General features: G+C 44.9%; 1 protein-coding gene across 1 annotated transcript in view; it reads right to left on the reverse strand.

Annotated features, from left to right (window-relative positions):
* LOC143287944 (mitochondrial sodium/calcium exchanger protein-like) overlaps window positions 1-27,369 on the reverse strand; it is a 105,155-nt gene that overhangs the window by 50,932 nt on the left and 26,854 nt on the right. The window contains exons 5-11 of the mRNA XM_076596185.1: window positions 25,992-26,049; window positions 20,393-20,504; window positions 18,427-18,594; window positions 16,414-16,500; window positions 12,361-12,414; window positions 9,591-9,802; window positions 2,311-2,446 (exon numbers count right to left, since the gene is read on the reverse strand). Coding sequence (XP_076452300.1) covers window positions 2,311-2,446; window positions 9,591-9,802; window positions 12,361-12,414; window positions 16,414-16,500; window positions 18,427-18,594; window positions 20,393-20,504; window positions 25,992-26,049 — 827 coding nt within the window. The remainder of the gene's footprint in view (window positions 1-2,310; window positions 2,447-9,590; window positions 9,803-12,360; window positions 12,415-16,413; window positions 16,501-18,426; window positions 18,595-20,392; window positions 20,505-25,991; window positions 26,050-27,369) is intronic.

A 27,369-nucleotide genomic window follows, 5' to 3' on the forward strand; every position in this document is an offset into this window, starting at 1 on the left:
TGTTGTGGTCGATTTCCACAGGACAATCAACGCATGAATAAATCAGATTTGCTGTTGTCTGTGACTATAAGGTATATCTTTTTTTTCTTATAACAATCACTATAGTAACTTCTGCACATATATTGGTACATGGCAAAGACACTGACATCATGTTAAAGACACTGGCATCTTGTTAAGACACTGACATTATAATAAAGACACTGACATAATGTTAAAGACACTGACATCTTGGTAAAGACACTGCAACACTGATGTCATGGTAAAGACACTGACATCTTGGTAGACACTGTAACACTGTCGTCATGATAAAGACACTGACATCATGGTAAAGACACTGACATCTTGGTAAAGACACTGCAACACTGACATCATGGTAAAGACACTGACATCTTGGTAAAGACACTGCAACACCGACGTCATGGTAGAGACACTGACATCTTGGTAAAGACACTGACATCTTGGTAAAGACACTGCAACACCCACTGACATAACTGAATCTGTGGTGAAGGTGACCCACACTCTGTGGCTAGGTGAAGGTGACCCACACTTACAATCTGTGGCTAGGTGAAGGTGACCCACACTTATCTGTGGCGAGGTTAAAATGACCCACACTTACAATCTGTAACTACGTTAAGGTGACCCACACTTATCTGTGGCTAGGTTAAAATGACCCACACTTACAATCTGTGGCTAGGTGAAGGTGACCCACACTTACAATCTGTGGCTAGGTGAAGGTGACCCACACTTATCTGTGGCTAGGTTAAAATGACCCACACTTACAATCTGTAACTAGGTGAAGGTGACCCACACTTACAATCTGTGGCTAGGTGAAGGTGACCCACACTTACAATCTGTGGCTAGGTGAAGGTGACCCACACTTACAATCTGTAACTAGGTGAAGGTGACCCACACATACAATCTGTGGCTAGGTTAAAATGACTCACACTTACAATCTGTATCTAGGTGAAGGTGACCCACACTTACAATCTGTATCTAGGTGAAGGTGACCCACACTTTCAATCTGTGACTAGGTGAAGGTGACCCACACATACAATCTGTGGCTAGGTTAAAATGACCCACACTTACAATCTGTATCTAGGTGAAGGTGACCCACACTTACAATCTGTGGCTAGGTGAAGGTGACCCACACTTACAATCTGTAGCTAGGTGAAGGTGACCCACACTTACAATCTGTGGCTAGGTGAAGGTGACCCACACATACAATCTGTGGCTAGGTGAAGGTGACCCACACTTACAATCTGTGGCTAGGTGAAGGTGGCCCACACTTACAATCTGTGGCTAGGTGAAGGTGACCCACACATACAATCTGTAGCTAGGTGAAGGTGACCCACACTTACAATCTGTGGCTAGGTGAAGGTGGCCCACACTTACAATCTGTGGCTAGGTGAAGGTGACCCACACTTACAATCTGTGGCTAGGTTAAAATGACCCACACTTACAATCTGCATCTAGGTGAAGGTGACCCACACTTACAATCTGTGGCTAGGTTAAAATGACCCACACTTACAATCTGTGGCTAGGTTAAAATGACCCACACTTACAATCTGTATCTAGGTGAAGGTGACCCACACTTACAATCTGTGGCTAGGTGAAGGTGACTCACACTTTCAATCTGTAACTAGGTGAAGGTGACCCACACTTACAATCTGTACCTAGGTGAAGGTGACCCACACATACAATCTGTGGCTAGGTGAAGGTGACCCACACATACAATCTGTGGCTAGGTGAAGGTGACCCACACATACAATCTGTGGCTAGGTGAAGGTGACCCACACATACAATCTGTGGCTAGGTGAAGGTGACCCACACTTACAATCTGTGGCTAGGTGAAGGTGACCCACACTTACAATCTGTATCTAGGTGAAGGTGACCCACACTTACAATCTGTATCTAAGTGAAGGTGGCCCACACTTACAATCTGTGGCTAGGTGATGGTGACCCACACTTACAATCTGTAACTAGGTGAAGGTGACCCACACTTACAATCTGTGGCTAGGTGAAGGTGGCCCACACATACAATCTGTGGCTAGGTGAAGGTGACCCACACTTACAATCTTTGGCTAGGTGAAGGAGACCCACACTTACAATCTGTATCGAGGTGAAGGTGGCCCACACTTACAATCTGTGGCTAGGTGAAGGTGACCCACACTTACAATCTGTAACTAGGTGAAGGTGGCCCACACTTACAATCTGTAACTAGGTGAAGGTGACCCACACTTACAATCTGTATCTAGGTGAAGGTGACCCACACTTACAATCTGTATCTAGGTGAAGGTGACCCACACTTACAATCTGTGGCGAAGACGAAGAAGGTGGGACCAGTGAAGCAGTGCAGTGAGTTCAGATGGCGGTTCCAGCCTTTCATGTCATCACCATCATCATCCACCACTGGCACTGTCAGCTTCAGGAAAAATACCATGGGGCACTGCAACATCACATCAACATCATGACATCCCCATCATCATCAATATCATCACCATCTCCATCACATCAACATCATCTCCATCACATCAACATCATGACATCCCCATCATCATCAATATCATCATCATCTCCATCACATCAACATCATGATATCCCCATCATCATCAATATCATCATCATCTCCATCACATAAACATCATCACCATCACATAAACATCATTGCCACTACATCACCATCACATCATCACCATCACACAGACATCATCACCATCACTGCCACCACATCAACACCATCACCATCACATCAGCATAATGTCAACACCATCACATCAACATCATCATCACATCAACATAATTATCATCAACATCATCACAATCACATCATCAAAATGAAGGGAAAAGCTACATCTACAGATGTCACAATCAGGGTCTACATATGTCACAATCAGGATCTAAATATGATGTCACAGTCAGGATCTATTGATCTATAGATGATGTCACAATCAGGATCTAAAGATGTCACAGTCAGGATCTATTGATTTATAGATGTCACAATCATGATCTAAAGATGATGTCATGGTCAGGTTCTATAGATCATGATCTACATATGATGTCACAGTCAGCATCTATAGATAATGTCACAGTCAGGATCTATATATCTATAGATAATGTCATGGTCAGAATCTATAGATAATGTAACAGTCATGATCTCTCTCTCTCTCTATCTATTGATTATGTTACAGTCAGGATCTATAGGTGGTGTCATGGTAAGGATCTATAGATCAACAGATGTCACAGTCAAGATCTATAGATGGTCTCACAATCAAGATCTATATGTGGTGTCAGTCAGGGTTTATTGATGATGTCATGGTCAGGATCTATAGATGTCAAGGTCAGGATCTGTAGATGTCAAGGTCAGGATCTGTAGATGGTGTCACAGTCAGGATCTTTTAATGATGTCATAGTCAGGATGTACATGTCACATTCAGGATCCATAGATGATGTCAAAGTCAGGATATATAGATGTCAAAGTCAGGATCTAGTGATCTACAGATGATGTCACGGTCGATGTCAAAGTCAGGATTTACTGATCTATAGATGATCTCACCATCAGGATCTACAGATTATGTCACAGTCAGGATCTACATATGATGTCAGTCACGATCTATATATCTACAGATGATATCATGGTGAGGATTTATATATCTATAGATGATGTCACAGTTAGGATCTGACCTATAGAGAATGTCACAATCAGGATCTACAGATGATGTCATGGTCAGGATCCAGAGATTACATCAGGATCAGGATCTACAGATCTACAGACAAGTGTCATTTTTAGGATTTACACAAACTTTATTGTCTATACTTTGGTACAGAGATTTTCTTTTTGACAGCAGCACATGTCCAACATTAGAAGAAAACAACAAACAAATAAAATGAATAGAAAATAAAAAAGATAAATTAAATGACATCAAACGGAAATAGCTATATACAAATATACAGATTACTGAAATTCACATGCCTCTCCATTTTAGTCAGCCAAGCGGCATTGCACATCTTCCCACACCACTCACACACATACAAACAAATATCACCAGACTAAAACATGAATTAACCAAAAAGCAGCACTTCTGTAGTTCACACAAAATAAGAGGCATCACAGAACAACTTTCATCCCTTCGTACTGATCAAAAGCCCTAACACAACTTCTTCACCCCCCCACCCCCCCTCCCCTACAATCCCCGTCCTTTGGAAAAATACCTACAGGCCTAAGCATAATCCCCCCCCACCCCCACTCCCTACACACACACACTCATCCTTCCATTAAAAAACAACAACAAAAAAACAAAACACCTTGCAAAGCACTACCTCAGTACACTCATAAATATAACAACCTGTCATAATTGCACCACAAATCAAAGTTTTAAACATATCACATGTATATAAATAAATAAGTAGGTAATACACACACACACACACAACACACACATACACACATATATATACCAATTAGATTTATATATCTACAGATGATGTCAGCCAGGATTTATAGACAATGTCACAGTAAGAATCTACAGACAAACTCATTGTCAGGATCAATAGATGATGTCATGGTCAGGATCTATAGATCTACAGATGTCACAGTCATGATGTATAAATCACAAAGATGACAAGTGACTGCATGGTAGAAGTCTTTTCATTTAGGGTTATGATCATTTTCTGGGGAATTTTTAGCTCTTTCTTTGCAAACCAAAATATTTTGTAAACTTTGTCCAAGCACTGTTTTGACGCATCTGGCCCTTGATATGTAATTGGCTTGAATGCCATGCACCAGGCCCTAAGGCCCTTGATATGTAATTGGCTTGAATGCCATGCACCAGGCCCTTGATATGTAATTGGCTTGAATGCTACACACCAGGCCCTTGATATGTAATTGGCTTGAATGCCACGCACCAGGCCCTTGATATGTAATTGGCTTGAATTCCACGCCAATCTTCAAACAAGTCTAAGATTGAAGACTGACATCACATGCTTCTTGTTTTTGTTGTTGGAGATAACATTGCTTAACTTTTCTGAAGCAGTGCATGTATTCCTTAGGCACTGCATTTCTTGCTGCACTGCTGTAATTAGTTCATTTTTCTTCATTTGTGAATACTTTAATACATCCAGTTGAGAGGCCACGTCTTTTAATTCTAAACTGTGTCAAGTACTAGTGGATCTAAACCTAACCTAACAAAGTCCCGTTTGGTAGTGTGGGGGCTGCAATGTATGTTCCGTTAATCTCCAAGTTGTTTGGAATAAGTATTCGTATACTTCACTATTATATACCTATTATTTCTCTTTTCTCTAAATGGACTGACCCGTAATATCATTTGGGGAAACAGCCCACTCAGTACACAATTCACACCAGTACACATTACTGATTCTATCACAACCCACTCAGTACACAATTCACACAAGTACACATTACTGATTCTATCACAGCCCACTCAGTACACAATTCACACCAGTACACATTACTGATTCTATCACAGCCCACTCAGTACACAATTCACACCAGTACACATTACTGATTCTATCACAACCCACTCAGTACACAATTCACACAAGTACACATTACTGATTCTATCACAGCCCACTCAGTACACAATTCACACCAGTACACATTACTGATTCTATCACAGCCCACTCAGTACACAATTCACACCAGTACACATTACTGATTCTATCACAGCCCACTCAGTACATGATTCACACCAGTACACATTACTGATTCTATCACAGCCCACTCAGTGAACAATTCACACCAGTTCACATTACTGATTCTATCACAGCCCACTCAGTACATGATTCACACCAGTACACATTACTGATTCTATCACAGCCCACTCAGTGAACAATTCACACCAGTACACATTACTGATTCTATCACAGCCCACTCAGTGAACAATTCACACCAGTACACATTACTGATTTTATCACAACCCACTCAGTACACGATTCACACCAGTACACATTACTGATTCTATCACAGCCCACTCAGTGAACAATTCACACCAGTACACATTACTGATTCTATCACAGCCCACTCAGTACACAATTCACATCACAGCCCACTCAGTACACAATTCACACCAGTACACATTACTGATTCTATCACAGCCCACTCAGTACACAATTCACACCAGTACACATTACTGATTCTATCACAGCCCACTCAGTACATGATTCACACCAGTACACATTACTGATTCTATCACAGCCCACTCAGTGAACAATTCACACCAGTACACATTACTGATTCTATCACAACCCACTCAGTACACGATTCACACCAGTACACATTACTGATTCTATCACAGCCCACTCAGTGAACAATTCACACCAGTACACATTACTGATTCTATCACAGCCCACTCAGTACACAATTCACACCAGTACACATTACTGATTCTATCACAGCCCACTCAGTACACGATTCACACAAGTACACATTACTGATTCTATCACAACCCACTCAGTACACGATTCACACCAGTACACATTACTGATTCTATCACAGCCCACTCAGTACATGATTCACACCAGTACACATTACTGATTCTATCACAGCCCACTCAGTACACAATTCACACCAGTACACATTACTGATTCTATCACAGCCCACTCAGTACACAATTCACACCAGTACACATTACTGATTCTATCACAGCCCACTCAGTACATGATTCACACCAGTACACATTACTGATTCTATCACAGCCCACTCAGTACACAATTCACACCAGTTCACATTACTGATTCTATCCCTCTGACCACGCCACTAGGGCTCAAGGGAGACAACCAACATGATAACAGTTTGACCAGTACTGTGGCCCTGAACCAGAAGGGGACAAGGTCAATTTGGAAGCCCACAGGAGTTAGACAATTTGGAAGCCCACAGGAGCCAGACAATTTGGAAGCCCACAGGAGTTAGACAATTTGGAAGCCCACAGGAGCCAGACAATTTGGAAGCCCACAGGAGCCAGACAATTCACAGACCACGGGAGTCAAATAGACAATTCACAGACCACAGGAGTCAAATAGACAATTCACAGACCACAGGAGCCAGACAATTCACAGACCACAGGAGTCAAATAGACAATTCACAGACCACAGGAGTCAAACAGACAATTCACAGACCACAGGAGCCAGACAATTCACAGACCACAGGAGTCAAATAGACAGTTCACAGACCACAGGAGTCAAACAGACAGTTCACAGACCACAGGAGCCAGACAATTCACAGACCACAGGAGCCAGACAATTCACAGACCACAGGAGTCAAATAGACAGTTCACAGACCACAGGAGTCAAACAGACAATTCACAGACCACAGGAGCCAGACAATTCACAGACCACAGGAGTCAAATAGACAGTTCACAGACCACAGGAGTCAAATAGACAATTCACAGACCACAGGAGCCAGACAATTCACAGACCACAGGAGCCAGACAATTCACAGACCACAGGAGCCAGACAATTCACAGACCACAGGAGTCAAATAGACAGTTCATAGACCACAGGAGTCAAATAGACAATTCACAGACCACAGGAGCCAGACAATTCACAGACCACAGGAGTCAAATAGACAATTCACAGACCACAGGAATCAAACAGACAATTCACAGACCACAGGAGCCAGACAATTCACAGACCACAGGAGTCAAATAGTTCACAGACCACAGGAGTCAAATAGTCAATTCACAGACCACAGGAGCCAGACAATTCACAGACCACAGGAGTCAAATAGACAGTTCACAGACCACAGGAGTCAAATAGACAATTCACAGACCACAGGAGCCAGACAATTCACAGACCACAGGAGTCAAATAGACAATTCACAGACCACAGGAGCCAGACAATTCACAGACCACAGGAGTCAAATAGACAGTTCACAGACCACAGGAGTCAAATAGACAATTCACAGACCACAGGAGCCAGACAATTCACAGACCACAGGACAGACCACAGGAGCCAGACAATTCACAGACCACAGGAGCCAGACAATTCACAGACCACAGGAGTCAAATAGACAGTTCACAGACCACAGGAGTCAAACAGACAATTCACAGACCACAAGATCCAGACAATTACCAGACCACAGGAGTGAAATAGACAATTCACAGACCACAGGAGTCAAACAGACAATTCACAGACCACAAGATCCATACAATTCACAGACCATAGGAGTCAAATAGACAATTCACAGACCACAGGAGCCAGACAATTCACAGACTACAGGAGTAAAACAGACAGTTCACAGACCACAAGATCCAGACAATTACCAGACCATAGGAGTGAAATAGACAATTCACAGACCACAAGAGTCAGACAGTTCACAGACCACAGGAGTTTAACAGACCACAGGATTCAAACAGACAATTCACAGACCACAGGAGTCAAACAAACAATTCACAGACCATAGGAGTCTGACAACAGACAATTCACAGACCACAGGAGTCAAACAAACCATTCACAGACCACAGGAGTCAGAAACAGACAATTCACAGGCCACAGGAGTCAAACAGACAATTCACAGGCCAAATGAGTCAGACAACAGACAATTCACAGACCACAGGAGTCAGACAACAGACAATTCACAGACCACAGGAGTCAAACAGTTCACAGACCACAGGAGTCAGACAACAGACAATTCACAGACCACAGGAGTGAAACAGTTCAGAGACCACAGGAGTCAAACAGATAATTCACAGGCTAAGGAAGTCAGACAATTCAAAGACCACAAACGTCAGACAACAGACAATTCACTGACCACAGGCGTCAAACAACCATGGAAGTCAAACAAACAATTCAATTCACAGACCACAGGAGTCAGACAACAGACAATCCACAGGCAACAGAAGTCAAACAAACAATTCACAGACCACAGGAGTCAGACAATTCACAGACCACAGGAGTCAAACAGACCCCAAACTGAAGGCTATTCCAAAACCACAAGAGTCATACAACAGAGAACTGACAGTGTACAAACAAGAGTCATACAACAGAGAACTGACAGTGTACAAACAAGAGTCATACAACAGAGGAATGACAGTGTACAAACAAGAGTCATACAACAGAGAACTGACTGTCCAGAAATGACAGTGTACAAACAAGAGTCATACAACAGAGAACTGACAGTGTACAAACAAGAGTCATACAACAGAGAAATGACAGTGTACAAACAAGAGTCATACAACAGAGAAATGACAGTGTACAAACAAGAGTCATACAACAGAGGAATGACAGTGTACAAACAAGAGTCATACAACAGAGAACTGACAGTGTACAAACAAGAGTCATACAACAGAGAACTGACTGTCCAGAAATGACAGTGTACAAACAAGAGTCATACAACAGAGAACTGACAGTGTACAAACAAGAGTCATACAACAGAGGAATGACAGTGTACAAACAAGAGTCATACAACAGAGAACTGACAGTGTACAAACAAGAGTCATACAACAGAGAACTGACTGTCCAGAAATGACAGTGTACAAACAAGAGTCATACAACAGAGAACTGACTGTCCAGAAATGACAGTGTACAAACATGGAGACAAAGACAGACAGAAGAAAAAGATGGACAACAAAGTGCACCGTGAACACTTGATAGACTTTAGTGTGGATCTTGAGCTGTGGCCAGTCCTGTGTGCTGAAGGGGTTGATGGCCCAGAAGAACTGCTGTGTGGAGGACCCCCTGTCTCCCTCCCTGTGCCCCAACACCGGCAACACTGCCTGCTGGATTTCCACAGGGGGGTCAGTCTGCACCGACAGCTGGTCTGGGGCCAGGAGGGGACTGCGCTCACCTTCTGCAAGCACCATCAGCATGTGATCATTCACCTTCTGCAAGCACCATCAGCATGTGATCATTCACCTTCTGCAAGCACCATCAGCATGTGATCATTCACCTTCTGCAAGCACCATCAGCATGTGATCATTCACCTTCTGCAAGCACCATCAGCATCTGATCATTCACCTTCTGCAAGCACCATCAGCATGTGATCATTCACCTTCTGCAAGCACCATCAGCATGTGATCATTCACCTTCTGCATGTACCGTCAGCATGTGATCATTTACCTTCTGCAAACACCATCAGCATGTGATCATTCACCTTCTGCAAGCACCATCAGCATCTGATCATTCACCTTCTGTATGTACCATCAGCATCTGATCATTCACCTTCTGCAAGTACCATCAGCATGTGATCATTCACCTTCTGTAAGTACCATCAGCATGTGATCATTCACCTTCTGCATGTACCATCAGCATGTGATCATTCACCTTCTGTAAGTACCATCAGCATGTGATCATTCACCTTCTGTATGTACCATCAGCATGTGATCATTCACCTTCTGCAAGTACCATCAGCATCTGATCATTCACCTTCTGCATGTACCGTCAGCATGTGATCATTCACCTTCTGCAAGCACCATCAGCATCTGATCATTCACCATCTGTAAGTACCATCAGCATGTGATCATTTACCTTCTGCAAGTACCATCAGCATGTGATCATTCACCTTCTGCAAGTACCATCAGCATGTGATCATTCACCTTCTGCAAGTACCATCAGCATCTGATCATTCACCTTCTGTAAGTACCATCAGCATGTGATCATTCACCTTCTGCAAGTACCATCAGCATCTGATCATTCACCTTCTGTAAGTACCATCAGCATGTGATCATTCACCTTCTGTATGTACCATCAGCATCTGATCATTTACAATCTGTAAGTACCATCAGCATCTGATCATTCACCTTCTGTATGTACCATCAGCATCTGATCATTCACCATCTGTAAGGCTGTATCATCAGCATCTGAACATCCGCCATCTATAAATACCATCAGCATCTGAACATTCACAATCTGTAAGTAACAAAAGCATCTGAACATCTGCCATCTGTAAGGCTGTACCACCAGCATATGAACATTCACCATCTGTAAGGCTGTACTACCAGCATCTGAACATTCACCATCTGTAAGGCTGTATCATCAGCATCTGAACATTCACCATCTGTAAGGCTGTACCACCAGCATCTGAACATTCACCATCTGTAAGGCTGTATCATCAGCATCTGAATATCCGCCATCTATAAGCACCACCAGCATCTGAACATTCACCATCTGTAAGGCTGTACCACCAGCATGTGATCACTCACCATCTATAAGTACCATTAGCATCTGAACATTCACCATCTGTAAGGCTGTATCATCAGCATCTGAACATCCGCCATCTATAAGTACCATCAGTGTATGAACATCCGCCATCTATAAGTACCATCAGCGTATGAACATCCGCCATCTATAAGTACCATCAGCATATGAACATTCACCATCTATAATTACCATCAGCATTTGAACGTTCACCATCTGCAAGGCTGTACCGTCAGCATCTGATCATTCACCATCTGTAAGTACCATCAACATCTGAACATTCATCATCTGTAAGGCTGTACCACTAGCATCTGAACATTCACCATCTGTGAGTACCATCAGCACCTGAACATTCATCATCTGTAAGGCTGTACCATCAGCATCTGACTTTCACCATCTGTAACAACCATCAGCATCTGAACATCCAACATCTGTAAGGCTGTACCATCAGCATCTGACTTTCACCATCTGTAAGAACCATCAGCATCTGAACGTCCAACATCTTTAAGGCTGTACCATCAGCATCTGACTTTCACCATCTGTAAGAACCATCAGCATCTGAATGTCCAACATATGTTAAGGCTGTACCATCAGCATCTGACTTTCACCATCTGTAAGAACCATCAGCATCTGAACATCCAACATCTGTAAGCACCATAAACATCTGATCATTTATTCACCACCTCTAAGTACCACCAAAATCTGATCATTCACCATCTGTAAGTACCAACATCTGATTATTCATTCACCATCTGTAAGTACCATCAATATTTGATCATTCATTCACTATCTAAAAGTACCATCAACATCTGAACATTCACCATCTACAAGTACCATCAACATATGATTATTCAAACTGTAAGTACCATCAGTATCTGAACATTCACCACATCTGTAAGTACCATCTGTAAGTACCATCAAACATCTATCTTCCATCTTTACCAATGCCAGGTTTAGATAGTCCTGGCTGCATAGCTGAATTTTGGCAATGGGAAAAAGAAAAAGAAATCATACTACATATTATCCTCAACTCTGACAAATAACTTCATAATACATATAATCCACTCTGACAAAAAGAACCATGCCATGGTATAAAAAATTATCCCTTTTTCTGTTCATTCACAAATCTTTGCATCTTTTCGCCACAAATGCATGAACCACATATGTATTTTCAACCACCAACACATGAAGCAGGTCATGCCAGCAGCTCACCTGACTCAGTGATGGCTCTTCTCTCTTCAGACGATTCATCTTCCTGACAGTCATCTGCAACATATACACATGCACCTGGACACTGTCATACACACCACCCTCCATACCACCACCCTTCTTACCACCACCCACCACCCTCCTTACCACCACCCTTCTTACCACCACACCACCCTCATTACCACCACCCATCTTACCACCATATACCACCCTCCTTACCACCACCCTTCTTACCACAACACACCACCCTCCATACCACCACACACCACCCTCCTTACCACCACCCTTCTTACCACCACCCACCACCCTCCTTACCACCACCCTTCTTACCACCACACACCACCCTCCTTACCACCACACACAACCCTCCATACCACAACACACCACCCTCCTTACCACCACACACCACCCTTCTTACCACCACCCTTCTTACCACCACACACCACCCTTCTTACCATCACACACCACCCTCCTTACCACAACACACCACCCTCATTACCACCACACACCACCCTTCTTACCACCACACGCCACCCTTCTTACCACCACACACCACCCTTCATACCACCACACCACCCTTCTTACCATCACACACCACCCTCATTACCACCACACACCACCCTGCTTACCACCACACGCCACCCTTCTTACCACAACACCCCACCCTTCTTACCACCACATGCCACCCTTCTTACCACAACACACCACCCTCCTTACCACAACACCTCACCCTTCTTACCACAGCACCTCACCCTTCTTACCACCACACCACCCTTCTTACCATCACACGCCACCCTTCTTACCACAGCACCTCACCCTTCTTACCACCACACCACCCTTCTTACCATCACACACCACCCTCCTTACCACAACACCTCACCCTTCTTACCACAACACCTCACCCTTCTTACCACCACACCACCCTTCTTACCACAACACACCACCCTCCTTACCACAACACCTCACCCTTCTTACCACAACACCTCACCCTTCTTACCACCACACCACCCTTCTTACCATCACACACCACCCTCATTACCACCACACACCACCCTCATTACCACCACACGCCACCCTTCTTACCACCACACGCCACCCTTCTTACCACAACACACCACCCTTCTTACCACCACACCACCCTTCTAACCATCACACATCACCCTCATTACCACCACACACCACCCTCATTACCACCACACCACCCTTCTTACCACCACACACCACCCTTCTTACCACCACACACCACCCTCCTTACCACCACACGCCACCCTTCTTACCACCACACGCCACCCTTCTTACCACAACACACCACCCTTCTTACCACCACGCTTCTTACCATCAAACACTACCCTCCTTACCACCACACGCCACCCTTCTTACCACCACGCTTCTTACCATCAAACACTACCCTCCTTACCACCACCCTTCTTACCACCACACACCACCCTTCTTACCACAACGCTTCTTACCACCACACACCATCCTTCTTACCACCACCCTTCTTACCACCACACACCACCCTTCTTACCACCACACACCATCCTTCTTACCACCACAAACCACCCTCCTTACCACCACCTACCATCCTTCTTACCACCCCTCTTCTTACCATCACACACCATCCTTCTTACCAGCACCTTTCTTAATAATAATAATAATAATAATAATAATAATAATAATAATAATGGTATTTATTCAGCGCTGAATCTTGTGCAGAGACAAATCAAACGCTTTCGCACCAATCATTCACACGCATGCATAAACAGTCAAGTGTTTGAATCTGGGTACGCGTAAACAGAGTGGATCCGAAGCCGATCGTAGTGAGCGAGATGGAGTGTAGAGGTGAGGGCAGCCACAGAGATAGGAAGGGGCAGATTTGTGAATACATTTATATCACAGTGTGCTGATCTTGTACTTTATTCTGTGTGAGACAGGGAGCCAGTGGAGATGTTGCAAAAGAGGAGTGATGTGCTCAGATCTTTTCTTTCTGAGGACGAGTCGAGCAGCACAGTTTTGTATGCGGTGAAGACCACACACCATCCTTACCACTACCCTTCTTACCAGTACAGCACACTTGACATACCAGCTCCAGTACAACACACTTGACATACCAGCTCCAGTACAACACACTTGACATACCAGCTCCAGTACAACACACTTGACATACCAACTCCAATACAACACACCTGACATACCAGCTCCAATACAACACACTTGATATACCAACTCCAATACAACACACTTGACATACCAGCTCCAGTACAACACACTTGACATACCAGCTCCAGTACAACACACTTGACATACCAGCTCCAGTACAACACACTTGACATACCAGCTCCAGTACAACACACTTGACACTTGACATACCAGCTCCAGTACAACACACTTGACATACCAACTCCAATACAACACACTTGACATACCAACTCCAATACAACACACCTGACACACCAACTCCAATACAACACACTTGACATACCAACTCCAATACAACACACTTGACATACCAACTCCAATACAACACACCTGACACACCAGCTCCAATACAACACACTTGACATACCAGCTCCAGTACAACACAGTTGACATACCAGCTCCAGTACAACACACTTGACATACCAACTCCAATACAACACACGTGACATACCAGCTCCAATACAACACACTTGATATACCAACTCCAATACAACACACCTGACATACCAGCTCCAATACAACACACTTGACATACCAACTCCAGTACAACACACTTGACATACCAGCTCCAATACAACACACTTGACATACCAGCTCCAGTACAACACACCTGACATACCAACTCCAGTACAACACACTTGACATACCAAACTCCAATACAATGCACATAAACACCAATACAACACACCCAACATATCAAACACAGCAAACAGAACATATCAAACACAACTAAAACACACACAGCATATCAAATACAACGGACATAACTTATCAAACAACACACACATAACTTATTCACAACACACATGACATCAAACAGAACACATGACTTATCAAACACAACACATAACATATCAAACACAACACACATTGCTTATCAAACACAACACAAAACATATCAAACACAACACACATTACTTATCAAACACAACACACAATATATCAAACACAACAACACACAACATGTATAACACAGCACACAACATGTCAAACACAACACACATCAAACACAACACACAACATGTCAAACACTACACGTCAACATGTCAAACACAACACACACATCAAACAACCTATCATACACAACACACAACAGGTGTTAAACACAACATGTCAAACACAACACAACATGTCAAACACAACACATGTCAAACACAACACAACATGTCAAACACAACACACAACATGTCAAACACAACACAACATGTCAAACACAACACAACATGTCAAACACAACACAACATGTCAAACACAACACATGTCAAACACAACACAACATGTCAAACACAACACACAACATGTCAAACACAACACAACATGTCAAACACAACACATGTCAAACACAACACACAAGATGTCAAACACAACACAACATGTCAAACACAACACAACATGTCAAACACAACACAACATGTCAAACACAACACACAACATGTCAAACACAACACAACATGTCAAACACAACACACAACATGTCCAACACAACACAACATGTCCAACACAACACACAAGATGTCAAATGCAACACAACATGTCAAACACAACACAACATGTCAAACACAACATGTCAAACAACACACAGCATGTCCAACACAACACACAACATGTCAAACACAACACAAACCTCAAAACACACCTCTAAACACAACACACATCATGTCAAACCAACACAAACCTCAAAACACACCTCTAAACACATGTCAAACCAACACAAACCTCAAAACACACCTCTAAACACAACACACATCATGTCAAACCAACACAAACCTCAAAACACACCTCTAAACACAACATGTCAAACCAACACAAACCTCAAAACACACCTCTAAACACAACACATGAACACTGTCCACTCACCCCCTGACCGTGATGATCTCTGGCGCTGGTAGATCAGCCGGCCGATGATCACCACCAGCACGTACACCACATAGAGCAGGATGAATCCTGTGGATCATAGAGCAGGATGGATCATAGAGCAGGATGAATCCTATTGATCACACAGCAGGATGGATTATACAGCAGGATGAATCCTGTGGATCAATGAATCTTGTGGATCATACAGCAGGGTGAATCCAGCAGTATAGAGCACCCCACCCAGCAGTACAGAGCACCCCACCCAGCAGTACAGAGCACCCCACCCAGCAGTACACAGCACCCCACCCAGCAGTACAGAGCACCCCACCCAGCAGTACAGAGCACCCCACCCAGCAGTACACAGCACCCCACCCAGCAGTACACAGCACCCCACCCAGCAGTACACAGCACCCCACCCAGCAGTACACAGCACCCCACCCACCCCACCCAGCAGTACAGAGCACCTCATCCAGCAGTACAGAGCACCCCACCCAGCAGTACTGAGCACCCCACCCAGCAGTACTGAGCACCCCACCCAGCAGTACAGAGCACCCCACCCAGCAGTACAGAGCACCCCACCCAGCAGTACACAGCACCCCACCCACCCCACCCAGCAGTACAGAGCACCTCATCCAGCAGTACAGAGCACCCCACCCAGCAGTACACAGCACCCCACCCAGCAGTACAGAGCACCCCACCCACCCCACCCAGCAGTACAGAGCACCTCATCCAGCAGTACAGAGCACCCCACCCACCCCACCCAGCAGTACAGAGCACCCCACCCACCCCACCCAGCAGTACAGAGCACCCCACCCAGCAGTACAGAGCACCCGACCCCACCCAGCAGTACAGAGCACCCCACCCACCCCACCAAACAGTACAGAGCACCCCACCCCACCCAGCAGTACAGAGCACCCCACCCATCCCACCAAACAGTACAGAGCACCCCACCCACCCCACCCAGCAGTTCAGAGCACCCGACCCCACCCAGCAGTACAGAGCACCCAACCCCACCCAGCAGTACAGAGCACCCCACCCCACCCAGCAGTATAGAGCACCCCACCCACCCCACCCAGCAGTACAGAGCACCCAACCCCACCCAGCAGTACAGAGCACCCAACCCCACCCAGCAGTATAGAGCACCCCACCCCACCCAGCAGTTCAGAGCACCCGACCCCACCCAGCAGTACAGAGCACCCGACCCCACCCTGCAGTACAGAGCACCCCACCCCACCCAGCAGTACAGAGCACCCGACCCCACCCAGCAGTAAAAAGCACCCCACCCCACCCAGCAGTACAGAGCACCCCACCCACCCCACCAAACAGTACAGAGCACCCCACCCCACCCAGCAGTACAGAGCACCCCACCCATCCCACCAAACAGTACAGAGCACCCCACCCACCCCACCCAGCAGTTCAGAGCACCCGACCCCACCCAGCAGTACAGAGCACCCAACCCCACCCAGCAGTACAGAGCACCCCACCCCACCCAGCAGTATAGAGCACCCCACCCACCCCACCCAGCAGTACAGAGCACCCAACCCCACCCAGCAGTACAGAGCACCCAACCCCACCCAGCAGTATAGAGCACCCCACCCCACCCAGCAGTTCAGAGCACCCGACCCCACCCAGCAGTACAGAGCACCCAACCCCACCCAGCAGTACAGAGCACCCCACCCCACCCAGCAGTATAGAGCACCCCACCCACCCCACCAAACAGTACAGAGCACCCCACCCCACCCAGCAGTTCAGAGCACCCGACCCCACCCAGCAGTACAGAGCACCCGACCCCACCCAGCAGTAAAAAGCACCCCACCAAGCAGTACAGAGCACCCGACCCCACCCTGCAGTACAGAGCACCCGACCCCACCCTGCAGTACAGAGCACCCGACCCCACCCTGCAGTACAGAGCACCCGACCCCACCCTGCAGTACAGAGCACCCCACCCAGCAGTACAGAGCACCCCACCCTGCAGTACAGAGCACCCCACCCAGCAGAGCATCAGTACAGACCGACCTGCAGCCTGCAGCGTGGTGATCTCTCTGCTCCACATGATGCAGAAGGACCAGAAGACAGCAGCCAGGAAGAAGACCACATCTCGCAGGAAGGGACGCTGCATCACATCGAAGGGTCGAACAGCAGCAACAGCCCCCACCACCACCGTCGTCACAAACACCCCTGCTCCTGTACAGACAATCAGGTGTGGTCAGTGTCACTATCATCTGTGTCACTATCATCTGTGTCACTATCAACTGTGTCACTATCATCTGTGTCACCATCGTCAGTGTCACCATCGTCAGTGTCACTATCATCTGTGTCATTATCATGTGTGTCACTATCATTTGTGTCACTATCAACTGTGTCACTATTATCTGTGTCACCATCATCAGTGTCACTATCATCTGTGTCACTATCAACTGTGTCACTATCGTCAGTGTCACTATCATCCGTGTCACCATCGTCAGTGTCACTATCATCTGTGTCACTATCAACTGTGTCACTATCATCTGTGTCACCATCATCTGTATCACTATCATCTGTATCATTATCATCTGTGTCACCATCATACTACTGTCATCACAAACAGGTAGTCAGTACTGGTACATTATCTTCTTCATGTTGTCAGTACTGGTACATTATGTTCTTCATGTAGTCAGTACTGGTACTTTATCTTCTTCATGTAGTCAGTACTGGTACATTATCTTCTTCATGTAGTCAGTACTGGTACTTTATCTTCTTCATGTAGTCAGTACTGGTACATTACCACAGGTCTATGTCCAAAGCTATGTCCAAAGAAAAACATCAGTTTACCAAACACAGGTCTATGTCCAAAGAAAAACATCAGTTTACCAAACACAGGTCTATGTCCAAAGATAAACATCAGTTTACCACAGGTCTATGTCCAAAGAAAAACATCAGTTTACCAAACACAGGTCTATGTCCAAATAAAAACATCAGTTTACCAAACACAGGTCTATATCTAAAGAAAACCATCAGTTTACCACAGGTCTATGTCCAAAGAAAAACATCAGTTTACCAAACACAGGTCTATGTCCAAAGAAAAACATCAGTTTACCAAACACAGGTCTATGTCCAAAGAAAACATTAGTTTACCAAACACAGGTCTATGTCCAAAGAAAAACATCAGTTTACCACAGGTCTATGTCCAAAGAAAAACATCAGTTTACCAAACACAGGTCTATGTCCAAATAAAAACATCAGTTTACCAAACACAGGTCTATGTCCAAAGAAAAACATCAGTTTACCAAACACAGGTCTATGTCCAAAGAAAACCATCAGTTTACCACAGGTCTATGTCCAAAGAAAAACATCAGTTTACCAAACACAGGTCTATGTCTAAAGAAAACCATCAGTTTACCACAGGTCTATGTCCAAAGAAAAACATCAGTTTACCAAACACAGGTCTATGTCCAAAGAAAAACATCAGTTTACCAAACACAGGTCTATGTCCAAAGAAAAACATCAGTTTACCACAGGTCTATGTCCAAAGAAAAACATCAGTTTACCACAGGTCTATGTCCAAAGAAAACCATCAGTTTACCACAGGTCTATGTCCAAAGAAAAACATCAGTTTACCAAACACAGGTCTATGTCTAAAGAAAAACATCAGTTTACCAAACACAGGTCTATGTCCAAAGAAAACATCAGTTTACCAAACACAGGTCTATGTCCAAAGAAAACCATCAGTTTACCAAACACAGGTCTATGTCCAAAGGAAAACATCAGTTTACCAAACACAGGTCTATGTCCAAAGAAAAACATCAGTTTACCAAACACAGGTCTATGTCCAAAGAAAAACATCAGTTTACCAAACACAGGTCTATGTCCAAAGAAAAACGCCAGTTTACCAAACACAGATCTATGACCAAAGAAAAACATCAGTTTACCACAGGTCTATGACCATAGAAAAACATCAGTTTACCAAACACAGGTCTATGTCCAAAGAAAAACATCAGTTTACCAAACAGAGCACCGATGGCTAGGCCAGCATCACCAGCCTTGGCACTGCCAATGGCAGCAATAGCAGAAAAAATGTCCGGTGCTCCATTGCCAAAGGCCAGAAATGTTACACCCTGGACTCTGGTTAAAGACAACGTCACATTTCTTGATACACTAGGACAACACACTATCCACATTTTTAGCTGACTCACTGGCATGATGAATATTATGAATGGTGTTGTTTTGGTGTGATAAACAGTGTGGTGTGGTTTTGGTGTGATAAATAGTGTGGTGTTGTTTTGATGTGATAGTGTGGTGTGGTTTTGGTGTGATAAATAGTGTGGTGTGGTTTTGGCGTGATGAATAGTGTGGTGTGGTTTTGGTGTGATAATGTGGATGATGTGGTTTTGGTGTCATAAATAGTGGGGTGTGGCTTTCGTGTGATAAATAGTGTGCGTGGTGTGGTTTTGGTGTGATAAATAGTGTGAATGATGTGGATTTGGTGTGATAAATAGTGTGGATGGTGTGGTTTTCCTGTGAAAAATAGTGCGGATGATACGGTTTTGGTGTAATAAATAATGTGGGTGGTGTGGTTTTGGTGTTTGTGTGGGTGGTGTGGTTCTGGTTTGGTAAATAGTGTGGATGGTGTGGTTCTGATGTGATAAATAAAGTGAATGGTGTGGTTTAGGTATGATGAATAGTGTGGATGGTGTGGTTTTGATGTGATAAATAGTGTGAATGGTGTGGCTTTGGTGTGCTAAACAGTGTGGATGGTGTGGTTTTGGTATGATAAAAAGTGTGGGTGGTGTGGTTTTGGTGAGATAAATAGTGTGGATGGTGTGGTTTTGGTATGATAAAAAGTGTGGGTGGTGTGGTTTTGGTGTGATATATAGTGTGGATGGTGTGGTTTTGGTGTGATAAATAGTGTGGGTGGTGTGGTTTTGGTGTGATTGTGTGGGTGGTGTGGTTTTGGTATGATGAATAGTATGGATGGTGTGGTTTTGGTGTGATGAATAGTGTGGATGGTGTGGTTTTGGTGTGATAAACAGTGTGGATGGTGTGGTTTTGGTGTGATTGTGTGGATGGTGTGATGTAAAGTGTGATGTACAATGTGAATGAATAGTGTAATGTAGTGTGGTGTACAGTGTTAACAGTGATATACAGTGTGATGTAGTGTGAACAGTGTGATGTACAGTGTGAACAGTGTGATGTAGTGTGAACAGTGTGATGTACAGTGTGAAAAGTGTGGTGTACAGTGTGATGTACAGTGTGAACAGTGTGATGTACAGTGTGATATACAGTGTAATGTATAGAGTGATGTACAGTGTGAACAATGTGACGAACAGTGTAATGTACAGTGTGAACAGTGTGACGTACAATGTGAACAGTGTGATGTACAGTGTGACGTATAATGTGAACAGTGTGATGCACAGTGTGACGTATAATGTGAACAGTGTGATGTACAGTTTGATGAACAGTATGTTAAGTGTGAACAGTGTCATGCACAGTGTGATGTACAATGTGAACAGTGTGATGCACAGTGTGACGTATAATGTGAACAGTGTGATGTACAGCTTGATGAACAGTATGTTAAGTGTGAACAGTGTCATGCACAGTGTGATGAACAATGTGAACAGTGTGATTAAATAGTGTAATATAGTGTGATGTACAGTGTGAACAGTGTGATGAACAATGTGATGTGCAATTTAATGTACAATGTGAAGAGTGTGATGTACAGTGTGATGAACAGTGCGATGTTAAGTGTGAACAGTGTGATGAACAGTGCTATGTACAATGTAAACAGTGTGAATGAACAGTGTGATATAGTGTGGTGTACAGTGTGAACAGTGTGATGAACAGTGTTATGTACAATGTGAACAGTGTGATGAACAGTGCTATGTACAATGTGAACAGTGTGAATGAACAGTGTGATATAGTGTGGTGTACAGTGTGAACAGTGTGATGTACAGTGCGATGAAGTGTGAACAGTGTGATGTACAGTTTAATGTACAATATGAACAGTGTGATGTACAGTGTGATGAAGTGTGAACAGTGTGATGTACAGTTTAATGTACAATATGAACAGTGTGATGAACAGTGTGACAGTGTGACATACAGTTTAATGTACAATATGAACAGTGTGATGAACAGTGTGATGAAGTGTGAACAGTGTGATGTACAGTTTAATGTACAATATGAACAGTGTGATGAACAGTGCGATGAAGTGTGAACAGTGTGATGTACAGTTTAATGTACAATATGAACAGTGTGATGTACAGTGCGATGAAGTGTGAACAATGTGATGAACAGTGTGATTACAGTGTGATGAACAGTGTGATGTACAGGATCACAAACACTGTGATGAACAGTGATGTACAGTGTGATGTACAATGTGATGAACAGTGTGATGTACAAAGTGATGTACATGATGATGAACAATGTGATGAACAGTGCGATGTACAGTGTGATGTACAATGTGATGAATAGTGCGAACAGTGTGATGAACAGTGTGATGAACAGTATGATGTACAGTGTGAGGCACTGTGCTGACTGGGAAGCTCCATCAAGTGTACTCATTCATGTGGAAAGAAGAGACGCTCCCCCAGGATTTCAAAGATGCATCTATCATTCACTTGTACAAGCTAAGGGGAACCGGCAAGCCTGTGATAACCATCGGGGCATTTCCTTGCTCTCCATTGCAGGCAAGATTCTTGCCAGGATCCTACTAAACCCCCTCACAGCGCACCTTGACCAAGGTCATTTGCCTGAGAACCAGTGTGGATTCCGGAAAGAACCATCGACATGATGTTTGCTGCAAGGCAGCTGCAAGAGAAATGTCAGGATCAAAATGCTGATCTGTTCTCCACCTATGTCGACCTCACCAAGGCCTTCAACACCATGAGTAGAGAGGGTCTGTGGAAGATCATGGCCAAGTATGGATGCCCTCGGAAATTTATTTCCTTGGTCAGCCAGTACCATGAAGGCATGAAGGCTCGAGTCCAGGACAATGGCAAAACATCTGCTCCTTTTCCAGTCACAAATAGTGTCAAGCAAGGCTGCGTCCTGTCTCCAACACTGTTCAGTCTCATGTTCTCTGCAATGCTTACTGATGCCTTCAGAGATGGCGATGTTGGAATCAGCCTAAAGTACCAAACAGATGGCAAGCTGTTTAACCTCAGAGGTCTTCAAGCAAAAACCGAGGTCATGACAGACATCATCAGAGACTTTTCGTTTGCTGATGATTGTGCCCTCAACGCTGGATCTGAAGCTGACATGCAACTCAGCGTCGACAAGTTTGCCACTGCCAGCAGGAACTTCAGCCTTACCATCAGCATGAAGAAAACTGAAGTTCTCTATCAGCCAGCCCCAGGGAAACCCCAAGTTGAGCCCAACATCACAGTCAACGGTCAGAGACTCAGTGCGGTGAAGCAGTTCACATATCTTGGCAGCACACTGTCACGAAATGCGACCATCGACAATGAAGTGAACGTCATGATTGCAAGAGCAAGCGCAACCTTTGGCAGACTCTATGCAAATGTCTGGAACAGAAGAGGCATTGGTCTCGAGACCAAGCTAAAGGTCTACAGAGCAGTAGTTCTCCCAACACTACTGTATGCCTGGGAAACTTGGACAGTCTACCAACGACACACCAAGAAACTGAACCACTTCCACACAACATGCCTCAGGAAGCTACTGAACATCAAGTGGCAAGACAAGACCCCAGACACAGAGGTGCTTGCAAAAGCCACCCTTCCCAGCATCTTCGCCATCCTGATGCAGTCCCAGCTTTGCTGGGCTGGACACGTGGCGCGCATGCCAGACCATCGGCTGCCCAAAAGGCTCTTCTATGGCGAGCTGCAACAAGGGAAGAAATCACACGGAGGCCAGAAGAAGCGCTTTAGAGATACTCTGAAAGTCTCTCTGAAAGTGTTTGATATTAACCCTGACTCCTGGGAGGAATCTGCAGTGGACCGTGACAAATGGCGCGCTGCTGTGCACAAAGGCGCCAAGTTGTGTGAGGCCAACAGGACTGCTGCAATTGTTCAGAAGAGGCAGGCCAGAAAGTCACGGGCAAACAAGCTCCCTGACAATGATATGCGTGTCTCATTGTGTGCGCAGATTGGACTATTCAGCCATCTGCACATTCACAAATAGTCTCATGAGCATCCCCCCCCCACCCCTCTCCCCCAGCTGGATGCCAACAATGGTCATCATTGATCTCGATGAACACACACCACAGTGTGATGAACAGTGATGTACAGTGTGATGTACAGTGTGATGAACAGTGTGATGAAGAGTGTGGTGTGGTGAACAGTGTGATGAACAGTGTGGTGTGGTGAACAGTGAACAGTGTGATGAACAGTGTGGTGTGGTGAACAGTGTGATGAACAGTGTGGTGTGGTGAACAGTGTGATGAACAGTGTGGTGTGATGAACAGTGAACAGTGTGATGAACAGTGTGGTGTGGTGAACAGTGTGATGAACAGTGTGGTGTGATGAAGTGTGATGCACAGTGTGATGAACAGTGTCATGTACAGTGTGATGCACACTGTAATGCACAGTGTGATGAACAGTGTCATGTACAGTGTGATGTACAGTGTGATGCACAGTGTGATGAACAGTGTGATGTACAGTGTGATGCACAATGTGATGCACAGTGTGATGAACAGTGTGATGAACTGTGATGTACAGTGTGATGCACAGTGTCATGAATAGTGTGATGAATTGTGATGTACAGTGTGATGCACAGTGTGATGCACAGTGTGATGCACAGTGTGATGAACAGTGTGATGCACAGTGTCATGTACAGTGTCATGTACAGGATGATGTACAGTGTCATGTACAGTGTGATGAACTGTGTGATGTACAGTGTGACGAACAATGTGATGTACAGTGTGATGTACAGTGTGATGAACAATGTGATGTACAGTGTGATGAACAATGTGATGTACAGTGTGATGTACAGTGTGATGAACAATGTGATGTACAGTGTCATGTACAGTGTGATGAACAATGTGATGTACAGTGTGATGCACAGTGTGATGTACAGTGTGATGAACAATGTGATGTACAGTATGTACAGTGTGATGAACAATGTGATGTACAGTGTGATGAACAGTGTGATGTACAAGATGATGTACAGTGTGAACAGCGTGAATCAAGGATACAGCAATGTTGTGACTGAGGTGCAGTGTTCTGGATATCACTGTGATGAACAGTGTGATGAACAATGTGATGTACAGGATGATGTACAGTGTGAACAGCGTGAATCAAGGATACAGCAATGTTGTGACTGAGGCACAGTGTTCTGGATATCACTGTGATGAACAGTGTGATGAACAATGTGATGTACAGTGATATACAGGATGATGTACAGGATGATGTGCAGTGTGAGCAGTGTGAATCAAGGATACAGCAATGTTGTGACTGAGGCGCAGTGTTCTGGATATCACTGTGATGAACAATGTGATGTACAGTGTGATGAACAGTGTGATATATAGGATGATGTACAGGATGATGTACAGTGTGATGAACAGTGTGATGTACAGTGTGATATACAGGATGTACAGGATGATGTACAGTGTGATATACAGGATGATGTACAGTGTGAATCAAGGATACAGCAATGTTGTGACTGAGGCGCAGTGTTCTGGATATCACTGCCAGGGAAGGACAGAAGCTGCAACACACAAAATGGCTGTCAACATCAGTGTCTAACACACACACACACACATACACGTAATGTGACATATATGTATGATGATGGAGTCTCCCGCTGGACCGATGGAGGAGTAGGCAGGCAGGCTTATCTGTGGTGTGGGAAACAGAAACAAGCAGGAAGAGCAAGAAAGAGAAAGAATAAATGACCGAATTCCACTTCAAGGGTGCGTCTTTGTGTGTTTTGCTCTATTTCCTGACCAATACTGTAGTGTCTGTATCTCTCAGGCCTGGTTGATGCCAGGATATTTTGACAGGAAGTGTAGAGTACAACCTTGTCACGTAGTCCCCAACCTAAATGGACCTCCACAGCAGCATCGTCATTATCATCATCACCCTCCCCTTTCTTTATCATCAACATAAAAAGTCCCTAATTATGTGGCCTGTCATGCCTGGTCTCATGTTGACCTCAGTTTCAATACCCCTCCACTTCCACACTTGGGGTGAGTCTCCACTTCCACACTTGGGGTGAGTCTCCACTTCCACACTTGGGGTGAGTCCCCACCCTACACTTCCACACTTGGGGTGAGTCTCCACTTCCACACTTGGGGTGAGTCTCCACTTCCACACTTGGGGTGAGTCCCCACCCTACACTTCCACACTTGGGGTGAGTCTCCACTTCCACACTTGGGGTGAGTCTCCACTTCCACACTTGGGGTGAGTCTCCACCCTACACTTCCACACTTGGGGTGAGTCTCCACTTCCACACTTGGGGTGAGTCTCCACTTCCACACTTGGGGCGAGTCTCTACCCTCAACTTTCACACTTGGGGTGTCTCCACTTCCACACTTGGGGTGAGTCTCCACCTCCACACTTGGGGTGAGTCTCCACCTCCACACTTGGGGTGAGTCTCCACCTCCACACTTGGGGTGAGTCTCCACTTCCACACTTGGGGTGAGTCTCCACCCTCCACTTCCATGCTTGGGGTGAGTCTCCACCCTCCACTTCCACACTTGGGGTGAGTCTCCACCCTCCATTTCCACGCTTGGGGTGAGTCTCAACTTCCACACTTGGGGTGAGTCTCCACCTTCCACTTCCACACTTGGGGTGAGCCATTATCAGTAGGGGTCTTAGCAGGTGATTTCTTAAGTACATTAAATCAGAACAGGCACTACAGAACACCACTGAAGTGACTCAGCAGCAGTGCAGTCTCCTCTGGTGTGTGTCCTTCTGGCAACCTGACATTGATGGTTCTCTGTGGACTGCTGACACTGGGACTGTGACAGATGAACTCCGGGTTGGCTGTGTATGGGGGGTACTTGGAATGAGGGGTGTGGCTGTG

This window comes from Babylonia areolata, chromosome 12, assembly GCF_041734735.1.
Source record: "Babylonia areolata isolate BAREFJ2019XMU chromosome 12, ASM4173473v1, whole genome shotgun sequence".
Taxonomy (NCBI): domain Eukaryota; kingdom Metazoa; phylum Mollusca; class Gastropoda; order Neogastropoda; family Buccinidae; genus Babylonia; species Babylonia areolata.